A 14,782-nucleotide genomic window follows, 5' to 3' on the forward strand; every position below is an offset into this window, starting at 1 on the left:
GAGGTCTGTTGGTGTCCAAGGGGAGGAGAAGATGGAGGTCTCAGCTCCAGTAGAAAGGTCACATTTGCCCTTCCACCGCCTGTTGTTCTAGTCAGGCCCTTGGTGGATTGGATGAGGCCCCCCACTGGTGAGAGCAATCTTCTTTCTTTCATCTGCCCATTCAAATGTTAATCACATCCAGAGACAACCTTATAGACACATCCAAAAATAATGGTCACCAGCTAGCTGGGCGTTCCTTAGCCCAGTCATGTTGACACATAAAATTAAACCTCAGCTTATAGACTTGTATATTTATTTCATACTTTGGGATATACCATGTTATTTATTTTGTTGCTTAGATTGTTTCAGCCTTGCCTGTTGGGAGCTTTTTCAAATTGGTTCCTGTATCCCTTTGACATGCCCCAAACTTTTGTATTTTGAGTGTTTCTTTACTTCCTGGTACCATAAGATGCTTTAGGCCTAGGTTTTATTTTCCCTGTCCTGGTCTTAAATCAACCACTTTTCCTGGTTCCTTTTACTGGAGAATGGTTTTTAGAAAACAAGATCTGGGCACTGGGTGTGTGTTGCTACTGGGATGTTGATGCAGGTTGGCCAGGTTCAAGGACCCTGAAGGTGTCCCACAGGACCAGCCAGGAGGGTCCTTGGCTTCACACAAGATAGAAATAAAACAAACAAACAAACAAAAACCAAAAAAGATAGAAATTAAATGTGAGCCAAGAAGTGAGAGCAGAGTTTATTGAAGACAGAGCAGATACAGACAGAGCTTCTGGGAGTCTCGGAAAGGAAAGTTTCATCTTTGCTTGGAGTCTGGGGTTTTTATTGGGATGGTGGTCTGGTGCACGTGTCTTCTCAGGCACCCAGAAACAAAGATGAGTGTTTAAGTGCTCTCCACAAGTCACTTATGCCCTGGAGCCAGAGGTCTTGGTGAGTTAGTGGTCTTGGAAAACGTTCGTGATGACCCCACCAGGTCACTCCTTGGATGTTATCTACTGTGACGGAAGACTCCAAAGAAATAACATTAATTCCTTGGCCTTTATAAGGAGGACATACATTATCTGATCTATAAGGCACGTGTAAGGAAAGGATGTATGTCCTAGCAAGAATAGAAGCAGAAAAAGGTGCAAAAAAAGCAGTATTTCATGTGGTCCCTTTAGTTCCCCTATTGCAATGTCATTACGTGTGGGTCCTCCTAACAGACAGAGCTATGTATGTATACTAATATATATATATATATATATATACACATATATATATATATATATGTATATATACAGAACGGTGAGGTCTGGGAGCTCACAAGTTGTCACAGATATATCACAAGTATATATACATATAGATATGTATGGCATATACATATACATATATATCTATATATACATATAGATATGTATGGCAACATATCTATAATTATTTCTGTATTTATCCATCTGTATATATATTATGCTAAATGTGATGAACAACCTTCATATTTATTTATAGTCTTTTTTAGCCCATATGCCAGAATTAATAACTTGCTTTTCTTCTCTTTGCAGATTTCAGATAGTCCTCTATTTAATATGTGCCTTCCAGAACATCTCTTGTGGTATCCACTACTTGGCTTCTGTGTTCATGACAGTGTCCCCCTACCATACCTGCAGGCCTCCAGGCAACGTGAGTCGAGTTCTTTCCCACAATATCTCTAGTTGGAGGTTGGAGGACATCTGGATCCTGTTTTTCACAGGCCATGAAGATCGGATTGTAGTACAGCTACAGAACGGTGAGGTCTGGGAGCTCACAAGTTGTCACAGATTCCGGAGGGATGAGAAGTCTGGTTTGAACTCTGATTATAATGGCCCTAAGAGTAGCTTTCCTTGTGTGGATGGCTACGTCTATGACAAGAGCAAGTGGGACAGCACCGTGGTGACTCAGTGGGATCTGGTCTGTAACCGAGAATGGTTCGCAAAGGTGATCCAGCCCGTATTTATGTTGGGAGTCCTGCTGGGAGCGATGATTTTTGGCTACCTTTCTGACAGGTAAAATGAAATATTGCATCAGTGTAGGGTTCTTCCTATTTGGTTTTCTTAGAGGTCAGGAAATTATGTTCAAAACTTTAGTAATTTTCATACCTCCTATCTAAATACCTACCTCTTTGCTGATCTACTATTTAGGGACACACAAAAACCATAGTGGTTAAAGCTTAGATTCTGAAGATAATCTACCTGGGTTCAGATCCTGGTGCTACCACTTATTAGCCATGAGCCCTGGGCAAATTGCATAACTTGTGTTTCATAAAGTGAGAGTCAGCAGAAGCGATAGGCAACAAAAGCAGGCCTTCTGAACAAAGACCTCAAATACTGGAATTGTCAGGCATCTAAGTAATAAATTCACTATGTTTATTGCTCTTAAAGGAATAGAAGACAAGCTTGAAATTATTTATAAAAATCTGGAAATTGTATTTTATTAAAGAGATAAACTTAATTAATTAATTAATTAATTAATTAAGTTACTTATTTAAAGTAAGCTGTTCTCCCAACATGACACTAGAATTCATAACCTTTCAAGATCAAGAGTCAGATGCTCCACCAACTGAGCCAGGCAGGTGATCCTGGTAATTGTATTTTATTTATTTATTTATTTATTTATTTATTTATTTATTTATTTATTTAATTCTATTTTTAAATGATATAAAATTGAAGAATAACTGTGTAGAACATCTAGAAATAAAAACCAAAATAAGTGACTGACAAATCCTGGATATTTTAAACAACATATTATATACAAGAAAAGAAAGAATGAATAAAATGAATGAGAGTTCAGAAAAAATTATCAATAATAAACATCAGAGAGACAGATAGAAAATATGAGAGTTTAAAATTCATGAAAGCAGAGGAATAAGGTCTGAAATATACTTAGGTATTAGGAACTAACCAATGGAATTTACCACACTAACAGATTAGAGGACAAAACTCATATTATCAACTCAATAAATATAGAAAAAACATTTGATAAATTTCAAAATCCATTCATGACATAACTAAAAGTAGAATGTCCTTAACCTGATGATAGGTAGATCTTCTACAGAAAGATCTGTCATGAACATCTTCACTGTGAAATGTTAAAAGCTTTTCCTCTGGAATCAGGAACATATAAGGACATATGAACTACTGCTTCTGCTTTGTTTTGTATTGGAGATTCTAGTACTGTAAAGCAAAACAGGGAAAGAAAAGAGAGGGAGAAGCAGAGGAAAGAAAGAAGCAGAAAGAAAGAAGAAAAGTCATTATTTTTAGCCATTATAATTCTGTATGAAGAAAATACAGCAGATGAATTATTTGACCTAAGGAACATTTAATGAGGTTACTGGACATGTTATCAATACATATACATTAATTATGTTTCTATCTACTAGTAACTAATATAAAAAATTTTAAAATGCCACTGCAGAGCCCAGAAATAAAGTCACATTTATATGGTTAATTAATCTATAACAAAGGAGGCAAGAATATATGATGAAGAAAAGACAATCTCTCCAATAAATAGTGCTGGGAAAACTGGACAGCTACATGCAATAGAATGGAACCAGGCCATTTTTTTACATCACACAAAAATAAACGGGATGAATAAAAACCTAAATATGGGACCTGAAACCACAAAACTCATAGAAGAAAACATAAGCAATAATCTCTTTGATTATTTGTTGGCCTTAGCAACATTTTTCTAGAAATGTCCCCTCAGGCAAGGGAAACAAAAGCAAAAATAAGTTGTTAGGACTACCCCAAAATAAAAAGCTTTTGTACAGTGAAGGAAACCATCAACAGCACAAAAAGGCAACCTACTGAATGGGAGAAGATCTTTGTGAATGAAATGTCCATAATGGGTTAGTATCTAAGAGCTATAAAGAAGTTATTCAACTGAATACCAAAAAAATAATTTGATTAAAAAAATGGGCAGAAGACGTGAGTAGACATTTTCCCAAAGAAGACATGCAGATAGCCAATAGACACATGAGATGTTCAACATCACTAAATGCAAATCAAAACCACAATGAGATACCACCTTTCATCTCAGAATGGCTAAAATAAAAAAAAGATGAAATAGCATGTATTGGTGAAAACGTGGAGAAAAAAAGCACCTTTTCACACTGTTAGTGGGAATGTAAATTGGTGCAATCGCTGTGGAAAAATAATATGGAAGTTCCTCAAAAAGTTAAAAATAGGAACACCATATGATCTAGTAATTCCATTACTGTGTATTTATCCAAAGAGAATGAAAACACTAATTTGAAAAGGTATATGCCCCTTTATGTTTATTGTAGCATTATTTACAATAGTCAAGATATGTAAACAACCTAAGTGTTGATTGATAGATGAATGGATAAAGAAGACGTGACATATATTAATAATATATTAATAGATTATATATAATATTATATGGCTGAATAATATTCCAGCTATAAAAAAGAACAAAAACTTGCCATTTGCAACAACATGGATGGATCTGAAGGATACTGTGCTAAGTGAGATAAGTCAAAGAAAGTCAAATATCATATGATTTCACTTATATGTGAAATCTAAAAAGCAAAACAAATGAACAAACAGATAAAAAGCAGAACAAGACTCATAAATACAGAAAACAAACTGATGGTTGCCAAAAAGGAGGCAGTGGGGGGTGGGTGAAATGGGTGAAGGGCTGTGGGAAATACAGGCTTCCAGTTATGGAATAAATAAGTCATTATTAGCATAGGGAATATAGTCAATGGTATTATAACAACATTGTGTGGGGACAGATGGTAGCTACACTTGTGGTGAGTATAGCATAATGTGTAGAGTTGTTGAATCACTATATTGTGCATCTGAAACTAATGTAACCATGTGTCAACTATACTTCAATTTTTAAAAAGTTAAAAAAATGCTATTGCAAAAGCCAAAAAATGTAAAATATGCATGGATAAATATATCAAAAACGTGTGTACAAATGACAAACTTCCATAGAGAAAATAGCAAACTTCAAGAATCAAGTCATTAAGATAAATAGATGTATCATTAGACAAACTGTTAATAGCTCCTTAGAGGACCATGGGTAGTGCATTTATAGATATAACTATGGAACAAATAAGGCATCACACATCAGCAGGAAAAGGATTAATGAGTGGTCCTGGGACAACTGTTAGCCATATAGAAGAAAATACAACCAGTGTCCCTTCCTCACACCTTATACTATGAAAATCAGGATTAAAATCTAGAATGATTAAAGATACATATGGGAAAGGGAAAACTATATAATGTTAGGATGATAATATGAGAGAATATTTTCAGAACCCACTTGAAGGAAGAGATGACCTTTTTGAAGATACAAAAAGCACTAACCACGAAGGAAAAAAATAGATAAATTTGACTTCACTAGAAGAATTTATGTCCATGAAAAGACACCATTAAGAAGAAAGACAAGCCCGAGAGCGAGAGAGACAATATTTGCTTTACATGTAACCAAAGGATTAAAATCCAGAGTACTTAAAGGACTTTTATATCAATTGGGAAAAAAAGATAGACAACCTAACAGAAGATTGAGAAAAAGATTTTAAATCACTTCATAAAAGAGAACATCCAAATGGCTGATGAAGAGATGAAAAAGGTGTTAGTGGTATATAACCGTACCATTTATTGTTGACCAGTTGTCAAAAGTAGAAATTCTTGTAATGCTAAGTGTTGGTGAGGATACGGAGTAGTAGGAGTGTGAGTGCTGGTGTGAGTGCAAATTGAAAATGCAAATCAAAAAAACTTTGACGAATGGTTTATCATTATATAGAAAAGTTGATGATAGGTACAGTTCACATGTTCTAGGGCTTGTACTCTGGAGAAGCTCTTGCACACGTCCACATGGGTACATGCATTAGAAGGCTCCTACAGCATTATTGCTACCAGCCTGGCCATGCAAACAACCCAAATGTACGTCAGCCATATTGTAGACACGTGTTTTGTAGTATTTCTTGCTGTGGGATATGTGGCCATTCAATGAATGAACTATAGCTACACAAACAACAGAGATGAGTTTCCAAAAATAGTATTGAGTGAAAGAAGAGAGCCATAATACACATAGTACCATTTGATTATAGAAAGTTCAAAAACTGGCAAAAGTAACCTGTATTGTTTAGGGCTGCCTATGTTAAAATGGAATGAAGAGCAAGGAATTGATGGTCTCTAAAATTAAGATAATGGTCCTTCCAAAAGGGGGGAAGGATTTTGGGGTTTGGAATCACAAAGGGAGGTGTGAGAGAGAGCACCTCTCTCAGGTGCTACTGGGAGAGTGGCAATGATCTTTCTTGCTTTGGGTTGTGATTTCATAGATGTTTTAGTCTTTATTCTCCAAATTGTACATATATATTTTTATGTATTCTGATGAATGTATGATATATTATAATAAAAAATAACAAAAAGCAAAGAAATAAGATCTGATCCCATCCTTACAGAGCTAACAGTGGAGGAGAAAGACTTTTAAACAGATAATTTCAATGAAATGTGATAAATGCTCTTAAAATAACAATAGCTCACATTTATGAACCATTTCCTATGCACTCGGTACTATTCTAAATGTCTTGTGCATTATTTCGTTTAATTATTTAAAGAAATCTGTGAGGTAGGCACTATTGGCCCTATTTTAAGTACCGGTATGGAAAAGGAGGCACAGAAAATTTATTTAGAAAGTAAGCAATGGAGCTGGGATTTGAACCCAGGCCTGAATACCTAATTGCTACCTTCCATTTTCTCTTCATTTCTGCTGCAAGACCCCAGAGGTTGGTCAGAAAAGGCTGCACACTTGATCTGGGTTTTACTTTATTTTTTATTTTTTTGAGATTTTATTTATTTATTCGTGAGAGACACAGAGAGACAGAGGGAGAAGCAGGCTCTATGCAGGGAGCCCGATGTGGGACTCGATCCCAGGACTCCGGGATCATGCCCCGGCTGAAGGCAGACGCTCAACCACTGAGCCACCCAGGTGCCCCATTGACCTGGGTTTTAAATGCTCAATAGAGAAGGCTTTCTATGGGGTGGGGGGACAACTTCATGGGATGAGAGAGCCTAGCGCATTCAGGGAATTGTGGGGAGGCCCATTTGGCAGACAGATAGAATAGATAAAGGTAGTGAAGCAAAACTACACCTGGGATTGTTTTTATTTCTGGGAAGTGGGGGAGAGGTGCGCTCAGGCTTGGTTGGTTGGGAGGCCGTGGGGATGAGTGCTGTAGGGGGAGGCGAAGGCCTGAATGAAGGCAGGAGAGACAGAGAGGCAAAGGTGGACACATATTGAGGGGGCATTTTTAAACTGATGTGATTCAGTGACCACTATGCTGGAGGAAGAAGAAAGATAACCAACCAATTCAGGAAATATGAAGGAGAGAGCCATTTCAGAAGAAAGGGAACTGTGTCTGGGTATATTTTCCCATGAGCATGTCCTACCCCTGGATTAAGAAAGAAAGGGAAAATCAAAATACCACCACCACCAATAACAAAGATAGAAGCTATGCAGGACCTCAAAATGGAGAAGAGCCGGGCGCCTGGGTGGCTCAGGCAGTGAAGAGTCTGCCTTTGGCTGGAGTCATGGTCTCGGGATCCTGGGATCCAGCCCCAAATCGGGCTCCCTGCTCAGCGGAGTCTGCTTCTCCTTCTCCCTCATCCTCTGCCCCTTCCCCTCCACTTGTGCCTCTCTCTTTCTCTAATAAATAAATTAAAAATCTTAAAAAAAAAAAACAAACAAACAAACAAGTGGAGCAGAGCCACTAGGACCAGAAGGCATGTGGGCAGTTGACAGCATGTTCTTAGGAATCAGAGGCAGGGAGGCAGATGACATCTCAAGGGCCCGGAGCATGCAGTAGAGGACTTTGGGAAATGCTGACGCTGAGGCAGGTGGGCCGTCAGGGAGGCCTGGGCCAAACGTGGAGAGTGGTGTTCGGCAAGCCGAGGTGGAGTGGGCCTTCAGAGCAGGAATGGTCCATGGCACTAAGGAGACAGGCAGATAAGGACTGAGAGAGGCAGCCTGCGGGTCCCTGGTGACTGGAGGGCCATCTCAGAAAAGTCAGTGGCGACCCTGGTCACCGGCTAAGGAGACATAGGAGTTGAGGCATCCATATTCCTTCCTGATAAGCCATTGGTGGAGGAAAGGCAGGATGAAATGTGGCTGATGGAGTGTTAGGTTCCATGGAAGGCTCTTGTCTTTGGCTGGAAAAGACTTAAACTGAAAGGAAAGAGTCCGAGGAGAGAGAAAGAGAGAGGCAAAAGAAGTAATTGTTAGAATAAGTTCTCAGAGGAGGAGGGAAGAGGCACGATCCAAAACAAAGATTGCAAACTGGTATCTGGAGAGAAAAGGGTGGGTTGGGTGTCTCCAGAGAGGAGGGAAGAAGAGAAAGCTGAATGCAGAATGCAGGTTGTGTTGGCAGGTGGGCCCAGCAGGAAGTTGTGGGGCTTTCTCTTTGATGGCCTCTGTTCTCTGCAGGAGATGGGAGGTGCAGACATTGTGGGTGGCAGAGGAGGTTGATGAGGGGAGCGGTGGGTAAAAAGTATGAAATGGCATTCAGGGCTCAGATGAGTTTGGAGACCATGCATGTGTAGGCCCAACCATCCCTACTAGTGTGTGTGTGGGAGCATAGAAGGCTGAGGGTGTGCAGAGGACAGTTTTTTATTTGCTTGTATATCCTCCACTTTACCAGGGAAATGTGTTGGTTGGAATCTCAAGGCTATATTCTTTTGCCTTAAAATTATCTGTCAGGGACAACTCACAGGCAGAAAATATTTGTTAACCACATATCTGATAAGAGCCCAGGATCCTGAATATATAAAGAACTCTTATAACTCAACAATATAAGGACAAACAACCCAGTTTAAAAAAGGGCAAAGGATTTAGATAGATATTTCTTTAAAGAATATGTGCAAATGGCCAACAAGCACATATAAAAATGCTCAACATCATCAGTCATGAAGGAAGTGCACATCAAAACCACAATGAGATACCCCTGCACACTCACGAGGATGGCCGTAATCAAAAAGACAGACAATAACGGACACGTGTTATCAAGGATGTGGAGAAATTCGTCCATTGTGGGTCAGATTGTAAAAATGGGGAGCCACTTTGGAAAGCAGTTCGGCAGTTCCTCCAAATGTTAAACATAGGGTTATTGTAGGTGCCGGCAATTCCGCTCCTGGCTACATACCCAAGAGAACCGAACACAAAATTTTGCTCACAAAATGTTCACGGCAGCACTATTCCCCATAGCTGGGAAGCAGAGGCAATCCAAATGTCTTTCAACTGATGGATAGATAAACAAATGTGGTATAGCCCCCCAGTGGAGTGTTATTTAGACCCAGAAAGGAATGAAGGGAAGACACACTGCATCACAGACGAATCTTACAGACACAATGCTAAGTAAAGGAAGCCAGACACCACGGGCCATATATTGTGCCACTCTGTTAATATAAAATGTCCAGAGTAAGCAACTCCCTGGAGACAGACAGTAGGTTAGTGGAAGTCAGGAGCTGGAGGGAGGGGGTGCGCACAAAAGGCAGGATGACGGCTCCTGGGTGCAGAGTTTCTTTTTGGAGTGATGAAAAATATCCTGGAATTCGTCATGAGGGCTGCACGACTTGGTGAATACACTGAAAGCCCCTGCTCCGTATACTTGCAAAGGTCGGACTTTGTGGTTTGTGAATGATATCTCAATTTTTAAAAAATCTGTCAGGATTATAATTTGTTTGTTTGCTTTTTAGGCAAATAAATGCCCCTCCCAATTACAAAAATGCGGAGCAAGCAAGCCCCGTATTCTAGGAGCAGAATGTAGCAAGCCCTCTGTTTTTATTTTTTCATTCTTTACTTTTATCTGCTTATTTTTCATTTGTTTTTATTGAAGTTCAATTTGCCAACGTGACACCAGTGTAACACCCAGTGTTCATCCCATCAAGTGTCCTCCTCAGGGCCCATCACCCAGTTACCCCAATCCCCCACCCACCTGTTTTTAAAGAGGCTTGGCAAGACCTTCTCTACCCGTGTGGACAGGGAAGATGGTCCAACAGGTCAGACAGCAGAAGTCTGGGAGCAAAAGGACAAACCCTCCTTTCCCTCAGCAGTCCTGGGTTAGGAGGCCCTCTGGGGATCACCCAGGGTGATCATATATGTATATTAGTGGCTTGGGTGGGGGCCTCTCCACCGAAAGACTGGCCTCTTGAAGAAGTCATGTGTCCACTCACTATTTCCCCAAATAGATGAATGAACAGCAGGAACCAGTACATAAGCTATGAGATACGTAGGCAACACTCAACTTCCGTGAATTGAGTGGGTGTTGGAACTGTTATAACCATTACCTTGCTTGTTCCACTGTGTGATTCTTATTTTTCAGGATAGGAAGACGCCTTGTCTTGTGGTCCACAAGCGCTGGCATATTTTTCTTTGGCATAGCAGCGGCGTTCTCGTTTGATTATTACAGCTTCATGATCGCACGCTTTCTTCTTGCCATGGTGAGTTTTGTGTGTGCTTTTCAAAGACCTCATTAATTCGGCTGCAGTGTTTTCACGTCGAGCCCAACTGTCTTAGTTTGGGTCATTTGGCATGTGGTGAGAGCGATCAAGGACTAATCTTTGTTCATTCCACTGAGAAGTCTTTTTTGTGGGATAGTGGCACCCTGTGTTTACAGTGAAGCTCATTAAAATGAAAAATGGTTGCTTACAAAGCAGAGACCTTTTGTTTGACCCCATGCCTGGCACATGATCCGCATTCCCCAATTACTGAGGCGTCATTTCATTTCTGAGCAATTACAGTGGCCTAGTCAGACCCTGTATGCACGAGCCCAACAGACGCTTAAGGTGTGTTAAGAGAGTCGTCTGTGTAGTGTGCAGCAGGAAAGAGAACAAGAAGGCATCAGGCTTTTCTGTTATGAGGAACAGGGACATGTAGGGAAAGGGCATGGGTTTGAGTACCAGCTTTGCCATATTTTGGCTTTTTAGCTGTGTGGCCTTGGGCAAACAGGTAGTCCTCTTTGAGCCTTAGTTTCTAAGCTGTAAACTGCAGAAAATACTACATGCTTCACTGGGTTATTATCAGGACCCAGGGAAATTACAGTTAGTATCCACGGTAGGGCACCTGACGTGACATTGGCAGTCATTCTGGTTGGGACTGTCATCAGAAGTGGACCAGCCAGGGAGGAAGCGTCCCCACACTCAGTGAGGCTTTTAGACAGGGTCCAGACTGCCAGAGGCCAGCCGCAGTGAATCTGTTTGGAGGTCACTGGTCAAGGGTAGTGGAGTGAGGTTTCTGTCTGTGGGAGGAGCTTGTGACCTAGCTGAACGGGCAGGCATGTGTCCCCTCTCACCAGGTTGTATGAGCCAAGATTCCAGGGAGAAGCCAAGGACTGCGAGCTCAGAAGGTGTCCCAGCACTCACAGGCTGGACAGGGTTCCTAGGCAGCCACGCAAATGGCCAAGGATAGGATTGTTGCATAAAAAGAAAAAATAATTAGGAGAATTAGGAGGTGCAGGACCTTAAAAAAAAAGTAATTATCTATATTTAGAAATGTAAAGAGTTTTTAAATACAAAAGATAACAAGCAGTGGTCTGTCTCCACTGAGGATGTAATAAGAGGAAATGGCTCTGTGATTGCAGAGTGAGATTTGATGAGACCCTTGGTGGAAATGATGGTTCACCAGAGGCACAGGTACGGAGAGGGTGCGAAGACTTAAGAGGATAAATTCTGAAAATATCTGTTTTGGTCTTGCAAATACCACGTGTTTATTTTCAGACCTGAGAAAATGAGACGGCCGCTCATTGAACACATTTGTCAATGCAGCTTAATTGTCTATGGCTCTTGTCTTTGATTTTCCTGAGAAATGTGGCTGTGGTTGAACTCTGAGTAGGGAAGATGCAGGCCGGCTCATTTGCTCAACACATTTATTGATCTGCCTGCAGATCGTAATGCTAAGTAAACCAGACCGTATTGTTTCAGTGACCCTACAGCGTAGTGGGAAAGTCAAAACACTGATGGGCCATCTTCAAAAATACAATGTTGACAGTGGAGGTGTGACAGTGGGAGGGGGGAGCGAGCGGGTCTTAAGTTGGGAGGGTGGGGAGTCTGGAGAGTCAGGGGCCTTTTAGTCCTGAGGGGTGGGTAAGACAAGAACATTCCAGGCAGAGGCAGCAAGTAAGATGAGAAGGCCCTACGATGAGAGGGAATTGGAGGTCTGGGTGTCTGGAGACTAGAGAGGAGGTGAAATAACCTTGCTGAGACTGATGGGGAGAGGGATGACCAATCGGGGCCTTGGAGGATGATCACGAGTTTCCTTGATTTCCTCGAGGCAATGGGAATCTCCTGCAGGGGTTCAGGCGGGCCCAAGTGGCTGTTCCGGGGCAGAGGGCTCAGGGTAGATGTGAAGAGCAGGGCGTTATCAGTAGAAGTGACGGGTGTGAATGGATCCAGGGAATGTTTTGGAATTATATAGTTGGGTTAATCCTTTGTTCAAAAGGATTGTTTGAACCCAGTGACAGAAGTAACCTAGAGGGAGTAGGAGTGGATTCAGAACGCACCTGGAAAAAACCTGCTAGGGACTGATGTCACTGCTTAACTTAATGGGGGAAATTTGTGGTATTTGATGGCTGTCACCATCCTTGTGTACTGTAAGAGCAGCAAACATTCACCAAACAACCAGATTCTTGGGTGTGGGAGTTCTCCTTATCAGGGTTCATTTTCTGAGTCTTGCAATTACAAGGCCATATGGAGAAATGAAAGGCGTTGTCACAAAAGTATTGGGCTGAACATTAGCGCAGTAGGCCCCACCCCGCACATCCCTGCTTACCACTAGCGCGTCATCCTCTCTGTCACAGGAAATTGCTGGTAGGCCAGCTTCTTTCTGACTTTCTGATGGGAGGTGAAATTGCAGGCCTTACAAAAGATGTTTGACTATAAAAGGTCTTTGAAAGCAATGGGGAAAACTAAATCCTACCCAAATCCCTTGGCCAACTGGGATGTGGCAAAGGTAGACCAGTAAACTTTTGAAGAAATTAACATCCACAAGGATAATGATGTGATGAGCCTCCAGGAGAGTGTGATTTGAATATCAAAGGATTAAGAGAGGCCTTTGGCTCTTGAATAATTTTGCAAAAATTAACTTTATGATGTGTATTATAAAAGTCAAATGTGAAATAATCTTATAGGAAAAATACTAATCCTTTCATCATCCCCCCCACACACCAAAACCCATTATTTGATTCATTCTTTGTTTATTCCAAGAATGATCACATATTGCTATTACATTTTGTTAAAGATAGGCTTATTTTCAAAATCAAGTTGATTTTCCCCAATTCAAAAAATTGTGGCAAAATACACATAAAATTTACCGTCTTAACCATTTTTAAGTCTACCTTTCAGTGATATTAAGTACATTCATATTGTTGTGCAACTATAACCAGCATCCATCTCCAGAACTCTTTTCATTTTGCAAAACTGAAACTCTATACCCACTAAACAGCAACCCTCCTTTCCTCTTCCCCCAGCCCCTGGCCACCACATTCTACATCCTATCTCATGATTTCAGCTACACTATGTACCTCATATAAGTGGAATCATACAGTATTTTATCTTTTTGTTATGGGCTTATTTCACTTCGAATAATGGCCTTAAAGCGCATGCATGTTGTAGCATGTGTCAGACTTTCCTTCCTTTTTAAGGCTGAATAATATTCCATTGTATGTGTAGACCACTCCTCTATCCATCTGTGCATGGATGCTTGTGTTGCTTCTGTATTTTAGCCATTGTGAATAATGCTGTTACACACATGGGTGTACAAATATTTATTTGAGATCTCACTTTCAGTTATTTCGGGTCTATATCCAAAGTGGGACTGCTGGATCATATGGGAATTCTATTTTTAGTTTTCTGGGGAAATCCCCGTGCATTTTCCCATAGCACCTGTACCATTTTATATTCCCACCAATAGTGCTCAAAGGTTCCAGTTTCTCCATATCTCGGTCAACGTTTGTTATCTTCTGTTGTTGTTGTTTTTAATAGTAACTATCCTAATGGCCATGAGGTAGTATCTCATCCTGGCTTTGATTTGCGTTTCCCTAATGGTTAGGAATGTTGAGTATCCTTTCATTGGTTATTGGCCATTCATATATCTTTTTGGAAAAATCCAAATCCTTCGCTTATTTTGAATTGGATTGTTTGTTTTATTGTTGAATTTTAGGAGTCTTCAGTCTATCCTGCATATTAATTTCTTAACAGATATATGATTTGTAAATATCTCATTCCGTAGGTTGCCTTTTCACTCTATTGGTGGTGTCCTTTGATGAGCAGAAGTTTCTAATTTTCATGAAGCCCAATTTATTTTCTCTTTTGTTGCCTGTTAAAATAAAGTTTCAATCAAATCTTTTTCTTCCCACTAGTTACCATAATTTTTGGTTCCCATTTAACAATTTAGGACTTAATGATAAGGACCTCTTATATATAGATAAATTTGCATGCATGTTTATATTTATGTTAAGTGAGAAATAAATTCACACTATAGAGGAATACTTACGATCCTCTATAAGAAAAGGCATTGTCTAACATGTATCATTCATATCCTCTCCTTTATATCAGACATAACCTCTCAAGTGTGAGCCATTTGGGGTGGCGAGGGTGGAGGGAGGATGAAAAGAACCATTGAAAGAAGAAGGATGGATTGGAATCAACATGATTTTATCAATGTGGTATGGGTTTCAGAAAACAATTGTCGTCATTTTCTTTCTTGCCTGTGTGTGATATGCAGAGAGATCAGACCCCTTAGCAGTTATAAATGT

The 14,782-nt window shown here is 40.3% G+C and overlaps 1 protein-coding gene across 15 annotated transcripts in view; it reads left to right on the forward strand.

Moving 5' to 3' along the window:
- The window catches only part of SLC22A16 (solute carrier family 22 member 16), a 68,922-nt gene that overhangs the window by 41,697 nt on the left and 12,443 nt on the right, over positions 1-14,782 (forward strand). For all 15 annotated transcript variants that reach the window (XM_072831751.1, XM_072831757.1, XM_072831758.1 and 12 more), the window contains 2 exons: positions 1,533-2,012; positions 10,355-10,472. In XM_072831751.1, the coding sequence (XP_072687852.1) occupies positions 1,533-2,012; positions 10,355-10,472 (598 nt within the window). The remainder of the gene's footprint in view (positions 1-1,532; positions 2,013-10,354; positions 10,473-14,782) is intronic.

The sequence above is a fragment of the Canis lupus genome, chromosome 7 (assembly GCF_048164855.1).
Source record: "Canis lupus baileyi chromosome 7, mCanLup2.hap1, whole genome shotgun sequence".
Classification (NCBI taxonomy): Eukaryota; Metazoa; Chordata; class Mammalia; order Carnivora; family Canidae; genus Canis; species Canis lupus.